This window comes from Phyllosticta citriasiana (assembly GCF_038021145.1).
Source record: "Phyllosticta citriasiana strain CBS 120426 chromosome Unknown IWZ02scaffold_21, whole genome shotgun sequence".
NCBI classification, from domain to species: Eukaryota; Fungi; Ascomycota; class Dothideomycetes; order Botryosphaeriales; family Phyllostictaceae; genus Phyllosticta; species Phyllosticta citriasiana.
Window position 1 is genome coordinate 461,952 of NW_027117298.1, and position 16,203 is coordinate 478,154.

At 55.6% G+C, this 16,203-nt stretch overlaps 5 protein-coding genes across 5 annotated transcripts; 1 reads left to right on the forward strand and 4 right to left on the reverse strand.

Moving 5' to 3' along the window:
• The first annotated feature begins 4,787 nt into the window (after positions 1-4,787).
• IWZ02DRAFT_465603 (uncharacterized protein) lies at positions 4,788-5,974 on the forward strand. Its single transcript, XM_066768468.1, has one exon. The coding sequence runs from the start codon at positions 5,064-5,066 to the stop codon at positions 5,907-5,909; it is 846 nt and encodes a 281-aa protein (XP_066617866.1). The 5' UTR covers positions 4,788-5,063; the 3' UTR covers positions 5,910-5,974.
• Positions 5,975-8,976: 3,002 nt separating this feature from the next.
• Positions 8,977-9,646, reverse strand: IWZ02DRAFT_465605 (uncharacterized protein). Its single transcript, XM_066768469.1, has one exon. The coding sequence runs from the start codon at positions 9,548-9,550 to the stop codon at positions 9,125-9,127; it is 426 nt and encodes a 141-aa protein (XP_066617867.1). The 5' UTR covers positions 9,551-9,646; the 3' UTR covers positions 8,977-9,124.
• Positions 9,647-10,562: 916 nt separating this feature from the next.
• Positions 10,563-11,129, reverse strand: IWZ02DRAFT_386811 (uncharacterized protein; the record flags this gene model as incomplete). Its single annotated transcript, XM_066765494.1, has 1 exon — positions 10,563-11,129. A coding segment is annotated over one exon (567 nt), but the record flags the coding sequence as incomplete, so codon positions are not given.
• A 1,315-nt stretch (positions 11,130-12,444) lies between these two features.
• On the reverse strand, positions 12,445-14,175 carry IWZ02DRAFT_495117 (uncharacterized protein; the record flags this gene model as incomplete). The annotated part of the gene is made up of 1 exon (XM_066770106.1): positions 12,445-14,175. The coding sequence occupies one exon, from the start codon at positions 14,173-14,175 to the stop codon at positions 12,445-12,447; it is 1,731 nt and encodes a 576-aa protein (XP_066617869.1).
• A 916-nt stretch (positions 14,176-15,091) lies between these two features.
• IWZ02DRAFT_472493 (phosphoserine phosphatase) lies at positions 15,092-16,099 on the reverse strand (the record flags this gene model as incomplete). The annotated part of the gene is made up of 1 exon (XM_066768954.1): positions 15,092-16,099. One exon carries the CDS (start codon positions 16,097-16,099, stop codon positions 15,092-15,094), a length of 1,008 nt encoding a protein of 335 aa, XP_066617870.1.
• Between the last annotated feature and the right edge of the window lie 104 nt (positions 16,100-16,203).

A 16,203-nucleotide genomic window follows, 5' to 3' on the forward strand; every position in this document is an offset into this window, starting at 1 on the left:
TCCCCGTCTCCGTCCCATCTGGGCTACCTATCTACCAATCGATCACGCGACCGCTGAATCCCAACCCAACTTGCCCTCAACAACATCTCCCATTGGCTTATGAACGCGGGCACGCATCCGCAGCGTAGCACTCCTCAAAGGGCAACAGGAACACTGCTCTTCCATTTCGACCTAATCCTTCCTGTACTGTACATGCCAAAAACCAACCAACCAACCAACCAACCAACCCACTCAGTGTGCCATCGCGAGCATCAAACATCACACCCACCCGGGTCCTCGCCCCCGTTTCCTCACGTCCTCCCCGCTTACACCCTCTCCCAGATATACCTCCTCTTCCTTCCTATCTATCAATCTTCCATTACCCCATCTCCGTCTCCGTCTCCGTCTCCGTCCCCGCGTCCAGACGCGCCCGGACGGGCGGACGGGCGGGCGGAAACGGACGGATGCGGGGATCTTTTGAGCAGCCATCTAGGGTTGGGTTGCAGGGTTTAGCTGTCGTGCGGGTTGCATGTGTGTGCGCGGGAATAAGGGATGAGGGGAGGTGAGGTGAGGTGAGTTGAGGCTGAGATTCATGTGCGTATACATGTATGGACGGTTAATGAGTCGGTCAGAAAGAGACAATTCGGGGTTTAGGGGTTAGCTGAGCGGCTCATTGGTGGTGGAGTTTGGTTTGAGAGGTCAAGAGATGTTTGCTTTTCTCTCGTCCAGCTAGCTCATTTGCCTGACATGTTCAAAGGTGCATATACGCAGCGGCATTTCCAATTCAGACTAATGCAACATCAGACGACTTGTCTGATAAACCACAATTTGTTCTCCGTCCAAGCAGGTTGACTGCTTGTCCATTTATTTGAATATCTCCTACCACGACTAACTCAACTATTCGTCACCAACCCGGCCTGACCGCCATCCCATCCCATCCATCCAATCCGCCGCCGCCGCTGCCGACACCAGCGAAGCGCCCCAGCGCCTGGCTGTCCGCTCCGCCCTGTATCACAACCGCCAGCCACTCCAGCCATCCCAGCGCACCTCAAGTCGCTGGCAATGCATTCAGTCAGTCAACCAATCAACAAAACCAACCCACCCGCCCCCAACAGCGAGCAATGCGGGGTCCTGAACTAAGACGGACAGAACGACAGACAGCAAGCGAGACAAGATGCAAGACGAGAGTCTCAAACAAGCGCACCAAGGCAGATACATACGTGGGTCTGCATCTATTTGGTTGTGTGTGTGCGCTGCGGGGCACGCAGCGAAGCCGTTGTCAGATGATCTGATAGTCGGTCGGACTACTGGCTGTGTTTCACACTTGGTTGCGGGCGCGGACGGGCGGAAGGGAGTGCGGGACAGCGGGACCGCTGGGGTGGTGGTGCGGGTAAGGCTGTGTAGCGTGGAGGTTCCTAGTTAGGCGCGACGGATGGAGGGTTGAGTGTTGTTTGTCAGTGAGGATGAGTGGTTGGTTGGTAAGCGGAGATGTCTGGGGGTGTGTGACACGATGAAAGCATGTACGCTGCTGCAGTCGTCGGTGTGTAGGACACTGCGCAGGCAGGCGGATAAGGAGATAGGGAGGACGGCTGACAGGTGGATAAACAGACTGTGCAGCTGGCCGTTTTTGTCCATGATATATTTCCGCTCGTTCAACGTTTCCCTTGTTTTCGTTCTTAACGACGGCGGGAGGAGTCGTGGTGAGAGGTAGTCTGTCAGTCAGGGGCCATGGCGCCCACTGAGTGGCTAACTCGCACTGCGAGAAAAGGGAAACAGGTTGAGTCAACCGTGTAGCGTCCGTCTTACGTGGGCAGACACCGTCGTGCTGGCGGTGGGGAAAGGAAAATCTGGGGGTCGGAACGGAAGGCCAGCGCCAGCGCCAGGGGTACGGTACGAAGGGACGGGGCCGGGCTGCAGGATTCGACGTTGTACCGGCCTGCCGGTGACTACGTAACCAGCCAGCGGGAATTATGGGTGAGTATGTATGTATGTATGAAGGTGCTGGTGCTAGTGTTGGATTGTTTCAGTGATACATGGAGTTGTAGATACCTAGGAGTATGTAGGTTAGCGACTGACAGGCCGTGTTGTTGAACAACATGCTGCCTCTTGCCATCTTGCTCATGCCGCAGCCCTCCTCATTTTCCTCCTGACCAGAAGACGATCTAGAGCTTCTGCAGTCAGTCCGTCTGACTGCTGGCTGGCGATCCTGCGTTCGCAACTCCTGAAATTCAGGGGGTGATCACCACTTTTCTGGCGTGGCGCGAACAAACCTATGAAGTGCTTGGCCAAGCAAGGCAGTTAGAAGAAACAGCCCCCGTCTGGCACGTCGCTGACGCTCCTCCGCGCCATCGATAAGGCGTCCATGCGGGCTGGTGGTACAAAAGGCACCAAACACATGAGTCGGTCTGTCTGTTGGTGGGTGGTCGCACAGAGGCCGCCCGCCAGCGAGCCGGCCGCTGCGAATGGCGATCAGCTCTGGCCCTGCAGCAGGGCTTATCGTCGTTGTTCTCGCTGCAGCTTGTCAGATGTTGCGACTGGAGCGAGGTTGGGTTCCGCCTCCCCGGACGCATATATGTACGTAGATGCACCTGCAGGCACTGTCCAACAGTCAGGCTGTGGGTTGTACATGTAGTTGGCGGCGCGTGGAACGCGGCAGCTGGCCATGCATTCGGAAGAGTCAGTGTCTTACAGGTTGGACGAGTCTTCGACATCCGTCACATGCCTAGCGAGCAGATTTTGATAGGGCTGTGCAACGATGGTGCCGCGCCGAGTGGATCATGGTAGACGACGTTGAATGACATGGCGCGTGGTCGCCGGCATCCGTAAGCGCGCCTGGTGTGGCATACCAAATCTGACGGCATGTAGATGGACGCGAAACTGCAGAGGCGCCTGTAAAGATGTGAGGTGCCGATCGTAAGTGGTGCCTGGAGATGGGTGGGGAGATGACATGTCCATTTTACAAGCGGATTGGTGAGAGAAAAGCAATGGTGAGACGAGGCGGAATGATGGAAAGGTTGTCCAATCATGTGTGATGATGTCGTTCCTCGTCCTGCGCCGGTTGGCAGAGCAAGCAGCGGTGGTGTTTCCTGACTATGCGCGCTTCCTCATCGGGTTGAAGGCCTAATCGTCGAGACGGCCGGAGGCGCATATCGACGTCTCCAATGCGCCGTGACAGAGGGGTAACCTGTTCTCGGGCAAAGTATGCTGACGAGTGGGTATTTGTTTCAAGAAAGGCGCCATCTCCGCAGAGTTTTGCAACGACAGCGCAAGGCTGGAAGATTTGCCCTGGGTCCAACGAGATCTAGGCGATTAGAGTGGAGAAACTTTTTGCACGGTCAGGTAGCATTTGGGTGGTGTAGAAGGAGAAAGGCCAAGAGGTTGCAGCTGTCCCGTGTGTTCCGGAAGAAGCAGACGTGATGATTGGCGCGCAAAGTTAAACCTTGTCTCTGGAGACAAACATCGTCATGACTTGTATCACCATCTATCGATACCTAGCCGGCTGTGAGGTCATGCGCGTGTCTGACCAAGGAAGTTGCTGATATTTCGAACCCGAGCGACGGCCGAACAGATGAGATTTCCATCGTCGGACTTGTGCATGCAGGTCCGAAGGCGCGGAAAACGTTGCAGAAAAAGCATTGTGGTGTTGTCGTGATTGGTGTTGGCAAAAGTTGTGGTTGAGGTGATTGGTCTGACTGACCTACCTCAACACCTCACTCAGGCACGCCGTCTTGCCAGCATCACCACCTCCCACCTTTGCAACGCCCCCGCTGATTGGCAGCGTCTTCGCCAACCCGCATCTGCCACGCATTAAGCGACAAGTCTGGCCCTCTACTCTGCACCGCATGCTTGCTTCTGGCGTTCCTGGCGCGCCATTGGCGACCTTGAGGACCTTGGCCAGTCAACAGCACCGAGACAGCATCGGAACCAACCACATCTTGACCGTGGCAATGACGGCGTTCCCAGGAAGCCGCAGCGGCAAGGGGGAAAAAAAAAAAAATTCAGAAAAAATTTTGAACACTGGTGGAGGCAAAGCGGCGGAAAATCTTGCGGCTTCGTTCGCGATTGGAGAGGGGCCTTTTCCCTCCATAGCGACTGGGGCTGGTTTCAGGGCTGGGGATCCTTCGTGAAGGTCGACGGCAGCCCCACCGCGCGCAGGCTCTTGCGCGGCTTCTTCGGCCATGCTGGACGTTGTGGCAAAGGTACAACGGATGCAGTGGAGGATGACGACGTCCCGGTTATAGGTACGGCCAACGGTTGGTCGACTACGATGGCATCAGCAGCAGCCGTACCAGACTTTTTCGCTCGGCAGTCTCCTCGAGCGCGACACGACTGCTCATGCAGGCGGCGCTGTCATGGATCGTCTGACAACAGGCGCGGTGTCGCGGCGCACGCGCTGTGTCTCCCGTCGACGTCGTCGACACGTTGTTTCAGCGCGCCGTTGTGTCGTTTTGTCGCGGCGCCACGGCTGACGAGCAGTCGGGTGCGTAGACGAGGGCATGAGATGGGACCGGCGACCAACCGGGGCCTCGACGGTGGTTGAAGCGACGACGCTATACTGGACGCGTCGGCGATGGGCACATTGTGAAAAAAAAAAAAACAAACGGCCACGCAGACAGACTCCCTTCGTCGACTGGTGAAATGAGCCGTCATTACCGCGCGGGCGCTGGTCAGGGGCCCCGGTCGACATGCATCCTGGGTCAGGAAGACCAAGCGGCGGTCCAGGTACGCCGTGCTCCCCATTGGCCATCCAAGCCACCACTGCTCCACCCATGTCGCCCGGCCATGTTCACTTTTCGAGTCTGTCCGCTACCCCCCTCCCCCCCCCTAGCCCAGCCGGCCTCGCCGCCTCTGACCATGCGCTTCCTTGTTATTTCATAAACCTCTCCCCGCCCGCTCCTTCATCTCTCTCTCCTTGTCGTCTCCGCGTCGTTGTCTACTCGCAATTCAAGCTGGGCCTTGTCCACACTCCTTTGGCTGTCTAGCTCATTCCTCAGGCCCCCCAGCCTACACGCTCCTTTGCAAGCTTTATACAGCTGCCCTGACTAGCCTTCCTTACACTCCCACCACTTCCACTCTCTATCAACATGCTCAAGACGTCCACCGTCGCCGCGGCGCTGCTCGCCGTCGCACCCATTGCCAGCGCTGGCTCTGCCGGCGTCATTAACAACTGCAACTACGATGTCAACCTCTGGACCGCCGACACGGAGCGCGGCCAAAAGGGTCCCTTCTCCCTGCCTGCCGGTGAAACCTGGTCCGAGGAGTACTACATGGTCGGCACCGGCGCTTCGCTCAACGGCGGTGTCTCCATCAAGCTCTCCACCTCGGACGACTGCGAAGGTGCTATTACGCAATTCGAGTACACCTACAGCTCCGACGGAAGCCCCGACCTGTGGTACGACATTTCCAACGTCAACTGTAAGGGCACTGCGTGCCCCTTTTTCGGGGACGGATTCTACCTCGACGGCCCCACCAAGGTCAGCTGTGGTCCCGCAACTGCCGTCTGTGACGCCGTCTACAATGTGTGGAACGACGACACTGCCACGCACGGGACCAGCTCGAACAAGGACCTGACCCTGTACCTCTGCGGTGAGGATGGAAAGACATCCAACTCGACCAACTACGACACCACCTCTTCGGCGGCCCCGTCTTCGACACCCTTCATCGCCCCGCCCGTCTCTTCCTTTGTCGTCTCGACGTTGCGCGCCACGCCCACGCCTACGCCGGCCGTCGATATTTCTGCCAACATCGAGGTCGCCAACGTCCAGCCCAGCGTGGCGCCCAGCTCTGTCGTCAACGTCGTCACGGAGGTTCAGACCGAGTACGCGACGGCCTACGCCACGGTGTGGGCCAAGCGCTCGCCGGTGCCCGAGCCTCACATGCACCACAAGCGTGGTGAGCACCACCACGGCCACCCCCACTGGCGCAAGTAGAGGAACGAGGAGACGGAGCAGTGTCGTAGTAGTTGCATTTAAAGGTCGTTGAGCGAGGATTCTCCCCCCCCCCCCCCCCCCCCCCCCCCACCTTTTTCCAAAGTACAGTCAGTCATTTTTCGAGGGTTACATATTGGCATACTCCCCCGGTGCAGGGCGCGGCAAGATACCACGAGCATGTTACATATCAGCAGATAGGGCGATGGGGTGGAGTTGGATTTGTTGTTCTTCGCTGTTATCGTCCTCGGACCGCCATCGCCTGGCGTCGGGCTTCCTTTTTGTTGTTGAAAAGGCCGTCGTCGCGTCGGGTCCGGGATTTACATCTTCACGTGTGGATAGAAGGACTACACCTTTTTTCTTTATTATCCTTTTTGTGCGGAGAGAGAAGAGAGCGCGTTGTCTTTGTTTTGCTGCTCGAGGAAAAAAAATAAGGATCCCATTTCAACTGCCCTTGGTTTTTTGTTCAGTCTGTTCTTCTTTTCACGATGACACGAGAGTTCTTGTTTGGCCTGTCTGTCTGTCCATTGACGTTTTGCTTTGCCATATACCTACACAGCGCACTTGATTCCGGGGGTCGTTTATTACTACCAGGCTTGGTGGAACGTCGCAACAACCTAGTGTCTTTTCATCGTCGGACAACGACGTATAATGGCCTGCTGCTGGTGCACAGGGACGTCGTCCATTCGTTCTCGTCGTTGGTCGTGTTTGCGCAGGCCAGTCTTTGGTAAATAAAACTTCGCTGATCGCCCACGTCGCCTTGTCCACAATGTGTGCAGCAGTGATGTTGACGCAGTACGTGCGCTCGTGACAAAAAGCGGAGAAGGCAGTCAGTATTTTTCTTCCCCGTTCCCTGCTGTTCGCCCTTGCTTCGGTCGGGCCAGGGCGGCGGCGCGGGTGGTGCTCAGGTGGCGGCCCACGCACGACGAATGTGGCTCATGGATCATGGACGGACGGCACTTGTTGTTTGTGGGATGACGACAACGGTTGACGTTTGGTGTGTGGTATGTGGTGTGCCTGAGGACAAACAAGGACCTGGGAGGCGGACACACCCAGCCAGCCAGCCAGCCAGCCAGCAGGGCGACGGACGGGCCGAGGCTGATTGAGTCCCCAACCAACAGACAGGAAAAAACGATGTCGACGTTCGTTTTTACCCGCCCGCCCTGGGGTCTTGGGTTGGGTTTGCCATATGGCAGGGCGGAAACCCGCCGCGGTGGCTGCGCTATGCACCTTGTCAACCTTATTTCGTCGGTCCTGACAGCTGCTGCCGCCAAAATTACCCACGACTGCGACGGTCGAACTGTGCCTGTTCTCACCCTTTTTCGTTCTCATGCGATCCCGAGTGCAGCGCTGCTCGCAACTGACCCGACGATGCCTGCGCAACACAGCAAGCCGCTCGCTCGCTCGCTCGCTGGCTGGGTGCCTGTCTCCCTCCGGTCGACCGATCGCTCTCCCCCCACCAACTCACCACCATCCACCACGCCCACCACTAGGACCACCTTCGCCAATCTCCGCCGCCGCACTCCGTATTCTGATCGGCCTTAATTGGGGCTTGGCCGCCGTCGATCGCATCATCCACACCAGTCACCACTCTCCAATTGTGTTTCTCTTTGCGCTCGTTATCGCATTGGCTCATCCTTTTCCTCTTCTTCCCCTACATGTATCAACGTCCATCTTCTGCGATGATTCGATGCGGTACGTCGGATCCCGCTATTGCCAAGGTGCCAACGTTTCTCGGCGCTGGCCCCTGAATGCTTCTCGAACCAACGGGCGGGCGAGCTCTGATCCTTTCTCTCCCACTAGCTACACGTAGACCTCGTAGCTTATCCTCGACGGGGCAAGTACGCACATCTTCTTCCTGCTGTTGTTTACCTGTTGTTTGTTGTTTATTCCGCGTCGTAGCAGTCCAGACGCGCTTGGCATCATGCGCGCCGTTTGAGAGAGCGTGCCTGTGCCTTAACATAGGTACGCTATGTCGCGCTACAACTGCCTAGCGCTCCGACCTGTCTGTCTACTTTAGCTCCCTACATGGCACGGGTCCATCGTTGTGCGCAGCTAGCTAGCTAGCTGCCGGTAGGTAGTCGTTGGTGTCTGACGAGTGTGCAGCAGCGTTGGTTACTATTGCTGCTACTACTGCTTCCATCTCTTTTTGTTGAGATTTTTTGGGTCGCTAGGTTGCTGGCTATTGTCTGGTGGCTGTGCGCGCTAATGAGTCGCCTTGTCTCTGTCGCGATGGACGCGTACCAGATGGTGATGCATCGACGCACGCGCCCCTGAAGGGAGAAAGCACCCTGTCGTGTCTCTCTCAATCTGTCCGCGCGCTTCTCATCAGTCTCAGTCCGCTCTGCGTCCTTTTTCTTTAACCAGTCTGTTTGCTGTTTTGGTAAAGAGCTTAGAGAAACACTGCCCGCTTCCTGGCTGTCTGTTGGCCATGACGGCGGCGGTGGCGCCAGCGAGCTATTTCTGGCTGCTAACCAACAGCTAGCCAGCCACTAGTGGTGGCGCAGGATCAACAAGCAAACAGAGAGACAGGAACTGGTGCGGGTGGGGATGTCGCCATTGTTGTTGTTGTTGTTGTTGTTGTTGTTGTTGCACTTAGGTTTGTGATGAGCGCTTTACTGCCTCACCTCTTCTTCTCCCCTCACCCAAGTTACCAGTGCGTCTCGTCCTCTTCATACGTACCGGCCGGTAGGTAGGTGCAGTGCGTCTCCTCATCGCCCCATTCGCCCCACGGAGAATGGGAGAGGAAGAGGGAGATGGAGGTCTATGCGGCGGCGGCCAAGCACCGCGATGACGCTTGGCAGGGGTCTCGTTCTACATTGCTGTTTCCTCTCTCTTGCTAGCATTTCTCCCTCCCTATCCATATCCATCTGTTCTTCCTCAACACACCACTCTTCTTGAATGATAATCACGAGCTCCTAATTTCCCAATCCCTCTCCCCACCTTTTCCAATAGTGTTTCTCCCGCTAATCCCCCATCCCATTGCCATTCCCACCCACCACTCCACCATCTCATCTCATGGCGATCTGCTTCCCCTCTTTCCCTTCCCTTCTTTCCCTCCCTCCCTTCCCTTCCAATCTTTCATCAACCCGGCTGCGCCGCTGTGCTCGTGCTCGTGCTCATGATGTGCCTGAGCTCGTGTCTGTAGATCAACAAATGATTGCCCAGCGTCCCTGCGGCCATCTCTCGCCCTTCTCAATCACATGTCGATCGATCTGTCAAGCCGAATCGCTCGACGGACGGGTGGGTAGGTGGGGAGAGATGCCGAGACGTCCACGTGCCGATGACTCAACTCCTCTCGCGACGACGGGTAGGTAGGTGGCTCTTTTGTCTCCCTCGCCGCTTCGCGAGTGTGGGAGAGTTGTGTAATCGCTCACGGCGTCGACGCGCTCTCTTTCCTCCTGTCTTGCCGACCAACGCAACGCCACGCGACCGAATCTGCCTGTCTGCTTGCCCGTCCCTCCTCCTCCTCCGCCGCCGCCAAACAGCGTGCCGTCACTCGTCATGCAGCAAGTAAGCAAATCCGCAACAGCATTCGCGTACAACATCTCAGTACAACTCGGCTCGAGACGAAGCGAAGCGAAGCGAAGCAAGGCAAGAAGGCGCCGCGCGGCTCGTTCGGTGGTCGCCGTACTGGTGGCCATGCCGGCGGTTTGGTCGAGCTGGGTTTGGTGTGCCGTGGGGAGCGGAGCGGGTGGGGATGATGCATGCCATTGATGATGCGTCGAGGTTTGGTTGGGTGTTTGGTGGGGGGGGGGGGGGGGGGGGGGGGGGAAAGGGTTGGATGGGGTTGGTGGTGTTTTGTGGTAATGCCTTGACGATGGCTATGATTGCTGCGTCTTCGTGTGCTCGCTTCGGCAGGTCTAAGGATTTTGGTACATGTCGGCGTGCGTGATGATGGTTGCATCTTCATGTTGTTTCCCTGCTCGTGCTCAGGCGGTTCCCGTTGTTTGCATTATGAAGGTTCGGGAGCGCAAAGTTGGTGTTGCAATGACCGGGTGATGTGCGAGTCACAATTTCTGGTGCTCTCTTTCTCCAAGGTGCGGTCGTACTTCAACTCGAGTTGCAGACTGCGCAAATTTTGGTCGTAAATGCCTCCGTAGATCCATGCACATTCAACGCCCAGATATCGCTGTGCATATCGGGTTCGGAACCCACCGACCGGAAGAGCAAAAAATATGATTTCTTTGTCCGGCACACCCTGCGTCTCTTCCGGATCATCGAACCAGCCGAGTCCAACAGGATAGCTCCCATGATGTACGATGTAGTCGACCCACAAATTCTCATGGGTGGGTCTTGACCTGGTATCTAGAATGACAGTCTGAGACAGTGCTAGGACGCTTTCGGGCCCTGCAACAAGCTTTCGTTGTTCTTCGGAAAATTCTCCACAATGAGATGGTTCTTCCTGGGAGTCTGGGTGATGAATTCCGCGACAGACTTCCCAGAAATCTTCATAATCTTCCTCAACGAACCAAGCTTCATTCCGGGCGCCATTTGGAGCCGCAATTGTTAATCCAGCCATGCAGGCCGGGAGTCCACAATAGATGAGAGCTGATGTTTCCCGGTCTTCGAGTTCTTCGCGGTCTCTGGGCGCCTTTTCGTAACTGATTAGTCTTCTGTGGTATTCGGAGTATCCTTTTGTGCTCCGATCCGAGGCTAGTATAATTCACCTTCTTCATCCTCAACAAAAGTGTCGTATTCAGTGAAAAGAATCAATTGGCGAGAAAGTACAGCTTCTTGATGAGTCCAACCGCACGTTTCCCAAATTGATCTTAGGGAAACTGGGAACCCAAGCTGCATTGCTTTAGGCGTCTTCCCCAGAGATTTCGACATGCCACTCAAAACAAAATTCACGTCCGTGCCTGTTGCCGCTACAAGAGTGACCGAGGCGTGTTTGTAGATCTCTACCATGATATTGAGTTGAGCTTGCTTGTGTCCGTGGGATCCGTCATCATCTTGGAGATTATACAGTCTATCCACCCAGAGGTATCTTTGGCCAAGATGATGACATGCAACCATGGCATCTTGAACAGTTTCTGGCACTCTTTTACAAATAAGGCTTCCAGGTTCTTCGAGTTCCCCTACATTCTTCGATGTAGCAACAAGATGTGATTGCTTTTGAGGGCCCCAGACAGAGCTTAGACAGACGTAACTGAACGGCACTGGTGATGCCTGAACCAGGTTCTCCGTTATGATGTCTACGAGGCGGAATCCTGGAGGCACTCAGTCCATTTCCGGAACGCGAGGAGCGAAACACAACCAATTTGTGATTGCCTGCCAGTTGAGCTTGCGGCTTCGAACGTGAAAGGCAATTTGGGAAGTTTCGGACGATTTTTTACATCTTTGCGCGCTTGATTTCGACCAAAAGGAGATTGTTTTGACGCCCTGTATTCCTCTGGATGAATAAAAGCTTCCAGAGTCTTTCAAGAGCTGAAGCCCCCCCAATTCACATGAAATCTCCTGCGGACAAGAGATGTCAGTCCAGGAAAAGCGCGCTTAAAAGAGTGAATTGTCGCATAAACATGCAAAGAGCGACAGAGGAAAGACGGATGCAAAGTAGGACCAAGCTGTCAGTCCAACAGAGAGATGAACGATGAAAACGATGCAATAGACTTGAATTCGGAAGCTGACGCGGGGCGGACTCCGAAAAACGAAATCTGCGTCGAGTTGATCCATGCTGCGGCTGCGGACACGCGCATCCTCTCCCTCCAGCTGACGTCCCGACGAATAAAAGCCAAAATACACGGCAGGTTAGTCGGGAACACAAGTATGGGAGTCTCGAAGAAATCATACGCCTGCTCAGTCCAGTGAGGAGGCTGAGATCAAATCTGATGGCAAAATAGCTGCAATCCATCTGCCTTCACATCCTGATGTGGCGTCTTCTCGAGTCCATTGATGAGATCGAAGAAAGAGAGATGGTGTGTAGAAAGCAATAAACCCCATGCTGTGAGTAACTACCAGCAGCAAGCGAAAAGTGAGGCTGGTATTCCCTTGGCAGGGCCAGGATTCTGCATGCAAACAGACTGCGGGAGCCTGGCGCGGGTGATGTTGGCTCTGAATGCCATCACTGGTCGTCCGTGAGGTTTGCAAGCAGCTAGCCGCCGCATTTGTTCATAGGTAAATGGCTGGCCGGCGCCTGCGACTTTGCATTCCCTCGCCAGTCGCAACAGCCTGCTACATAGTACTCGGTGGTATTTCTTCCACTGTCGTCCTTTGCCCTGAAAACAACAGCACAAGTTGAGACAGACAGGCAGGCAAACGCCTACCCAAACAGTGCCCCGGTTTCGGGTCGGTCCGACGAGCAGCACTCCTATTGTCACTGCTGTCTTCATTCATGGGGAGTCTCGGTGATGGAGATGAACGGAGTACCTTTATCTCGAGCGTCATATTGAGTTCCAGGGAAATAGAAATAGGCTTGCCCATGTAGCAAGTAACGTGACGGTGAGATGGTGATGGCCAACCATATTGGACAGTTCTTGCACTTGGAACGACTCGACTTGATGCGTCGGGACTTTTCCACTCCCACACCTCTCACACCTCAGAAATAAATGACCCCCTTCTTCGGCGGCGCCACAGCATCCGCATCCGCAAAGCCCAACCTTCTCACCACACCAGCCCTCGCCCCATCGTCCTCCGCATCCTCCGGCACAAGATCCGTTCGCGAGTTGAACAAATCATCAACGCCGCCGCTCTCATCCTCCCGTATTATCAAACCCGCAGTCTTGGGCGTCACGATGCCACTGTCAAGCGTGACCTCATCGCCACTCTTGGCCCCGTGCGGCGCCAACATGCCATCGACAGGCACAAGATCCAGTTCGCGTTGCCAAACCTCGCCGTAGCGGACACGCCTTTTCCCAAGGACGCCGAGCAGGCGCGGCACCTCGTCGTTGCTGCCGCCGGCTGCGGTGAGGGGAGATTGGAAAGCGCGCGCCAACTCGAGCGGGCTCATGGAGGCGTTGCGGCCCATGTGGTGGAAGCCGACGAAGAGGGGGCAGACGACGACGGCGTTGGCGACGATGACGGCCATGGCGGCGGCGAAGTATTGGTAGTGGGATTGGTAGACGACGCGCGTGAAGGTGTCGGTGCTGTTGGCTGTTTGCGTAGTGCTGGCGTTGCTGGCGGCAACGGCGGTGCGGAACATGAGTTCGCGCGCGGTGCTGATGATGTCGGGCGTGGGGTCTGCCCAGGTGGTTTGCGGGCCGTTGTTGTCATTCGATGTGAGGTACGTGTTGCCAAAGGTGCCATCGTTGGAAATGTACCACAGGTCGATTTCTGAATGGTCGGCGTCGCTGTTGCCGAGGATTGTTACGGTGCTGTTGAAGAGTTGCCGGAGGGCGTCGAAAATTCCGCCAATCTCTCTCTTGTCCGTAACCTCTTTGATTTTTATTGTGTCGTCTTCCCCTGCTGGTTGCAGCGTAACGGTTCCGTTGGAAAGGACAACGGGGTACGTCACGCGTGCTGGCCGCATTGTGCAGTTGATCTGAGTGAGGTTGCCGAGCGAAGACTCGTCTTCTTTGTATGCCGCATAGATGGCAATCGGAAACGCATCATCGACAACTACTGGCATGGCAATTTTGACGTATCCAAGCACGGTGGAAGGGATGGACCATTTCGTCCCGTCGTCAGGTATGGACAGGTTGTAAGGCGTTTTCCCTCGCTGGCAATTGACATCAAAGCCCTCGGCTTCGAGATTCATGCTGCAAGTTCCGCGGCATCCCGTATGGTTGAGCTTGATGTCGCTTCTTGCGGTATATCCCTGAACGACCTGTGAGAAGTTTCTTTGGTAAAGACCCGTAAAGTTGAGGTAGCCGAGCCCTCCTTCATCGTACTCTGAATAGCCCCACGAAGTCGAAAACCCGCTTGGAAGAAAGTCGGCGGACAATGCTGCTGTCGTCAACGTCGTTTGTTGGTAAGACTTGGTGATGACAGTCGACGCTTGCTGCAGAAGCGGACCATCGATAATGATAATAGAGGAGATGATTGACGCCAGCGCCACGAGGTTGAAATTGCGTCCCGAAAATACCGAGGCTTGCAAGCTGGACCCGAAAGACCAGGCATGGTGTAGGTCTTCCAGAGTTGTCCCCTTCAATGCATGGTCCCACCATGTGACAGATACTGCCTTTGAGAGAGAAAATCGCAAAAAGGTGTTTGCACAAGCAGCCAACACTGAAAGGAACACTGAAGGCTGCACGCGGTGCAATGCCGATGATGGCCAAGTGTTGATTTCTTTTCCGTCAGAAGTCCGGAGTACCACAGCACTCAGAGCCATGGAGATGATGCCAAAGAAAAGAGATAAGAGTCCAAATGGTATTCTCCGAACCCATCCAGGTTGCCAGGGTTTGCCATTGGGAATGAATTCGTAAGTTTTGCTTTTCATGGCCAGAGGAGAGAACAAGGAGAGCCGAGAGACCGCTGAAGACTGGAGACTGGAGATGGAAGCTTGCTATATACGGCTGTTGCTTTTGCAGCCTCCTCCGCAGCCTCAATGACGGTCGTCGAGAAGTACAATCTCCATGCTCAGAATTGAGAAATAGCCGAGAGCACGAGGACTTGAACGAGCTCGGCTTTGAAGCACAGTCGTTGGCGTTACTGCCTTTGGATTGGTGCGTGACTGATCACTTTCGGACACAGTACCGAACTTCGGCCCCCACCATGTCTCCACAAGAGATCATTTGAGCAAAAGGCTCGACTTGCAGGATTCTTGTAGCCCCATTGATTTGTCCAATGTTCGTACAGCTGGTGGGACGCTCATGTGCCACAAATAGTAATTGTTGCGTGATGCGATCACGCTGGAGCTCTGCAGTTTCAGCCCTCGAATATTTCCCGCGACAGCCCTGCACCACAGAGGCAATGATCTGAGGAATTAAGTTTTGTCCCTGATCGCCTCGGCTCGGCTCGCCGTTGTTTCATGAGCTCATTGGGGACCAGGATTGTTTGAGGATGAACACAGATGGCTACCGAGCTGTAGGTAGAGGGCAGATAAGCGTGCAGTGACTTCTTGCAACTTTTTCGATGCCAAGATGGTGAACTCGAGTCGTAAAAAAAATTCAACAGCCGAGGAAGGAAATTGCAGCCACCTTTAGACACCGTGCAAAGATTCTAGGATTGTGTTTTTCTCGTAATGTCGTCCGTCTATCGTGTTTTAACTTGCGCCGTCGCCCCTCTACGTCCACCGTTTTTGAAAATTACTGAAGAAGCTGCTCGCGCTCTGCCTTGGAGATACCCAGGAGATACAAGACATCCAGGAGGGTCTCAGAGTTGATCCTAGTAGGTGCTTCAAGCTGCACCTTTGCCTTTGCCCGGAAGGCCACGCCCAGGCCAGCAACACCCATCATGGGCAGGTCATTGGCGCCGTCGCCGACACAGAATACTTGTTCAAGCAGAATGCCCTCTTTGGCGGCAATCTCCTGTACGTGCTGGCGCTTGCGCTCGGCGTGAACAATCTCGCCCGTCAGCTCACCAGTGAGGGTCTGCCCGTCCTCGGCGACGACGAGGTGATTGGCAAAGGCATAGTCGAGGCCGAGCTGCTGGGCGAACCAGCCCGTCACGGGAGTGAAGCCTCCACTCAACACGGCCGTCTTGTAGCCCAGCCTCTTGAGCGCCTTGACCAGCTCAACCGCGCCCGGAGTCGGCGTAATCAACTGCCTGATGTCGTCCCAAACGGTGACGGGCACGCCCTTGAGCAGGCCGCAGCGCTTGCGCAACGACAGCTCAAAGTCGAGCTCGCCGTTCATGGCGGCTGCGGTGATGGCCGACACGGCGTCCTCGACGCCGATGTGGCGCGCAATCTCGTCTATGACTTCTTGTTGGATGAGGGTCGAGTCCATGTCGAAGACGGCGAGCCGCTTATGCCGCCTGTAGATCGTGTCGTTTTGGAAGACGGCCTCGACGTTCCATTTTTGCTCAAAGGTCGCGATATCGGCATTTTTCCGCAGCGAGAGGAGAGTGGAATCGGAAGGAAGGGCAATCGAGATTTCAAGAACGCGCGGCGAGAGCGATCTTTGTAGAGTCGTGGTTTGATCGAAACCGGGCAGGACGGTGCTCAAGGTTTGGAAAAAGTCGGCGAGGCATTGTTGCGAGATGTGGGACGCGTTCCCGTTGGCTTTGGAATTGACCGAGCCCTGGGAAGCGGCTTTGGACGTGGCGAAGAGAGTAGAGACAACGCGACGGGTAGCGGACGTGGAGGCGGCCATGTTGTGGTTCGTACTTGGGACATAAGTAGCAGCAATGAAATCTGCTACAGCCAGCGGAGCGGGGAGGAACACACAGGAACTCAGGCCGCCAAGGGCTCCGTCGC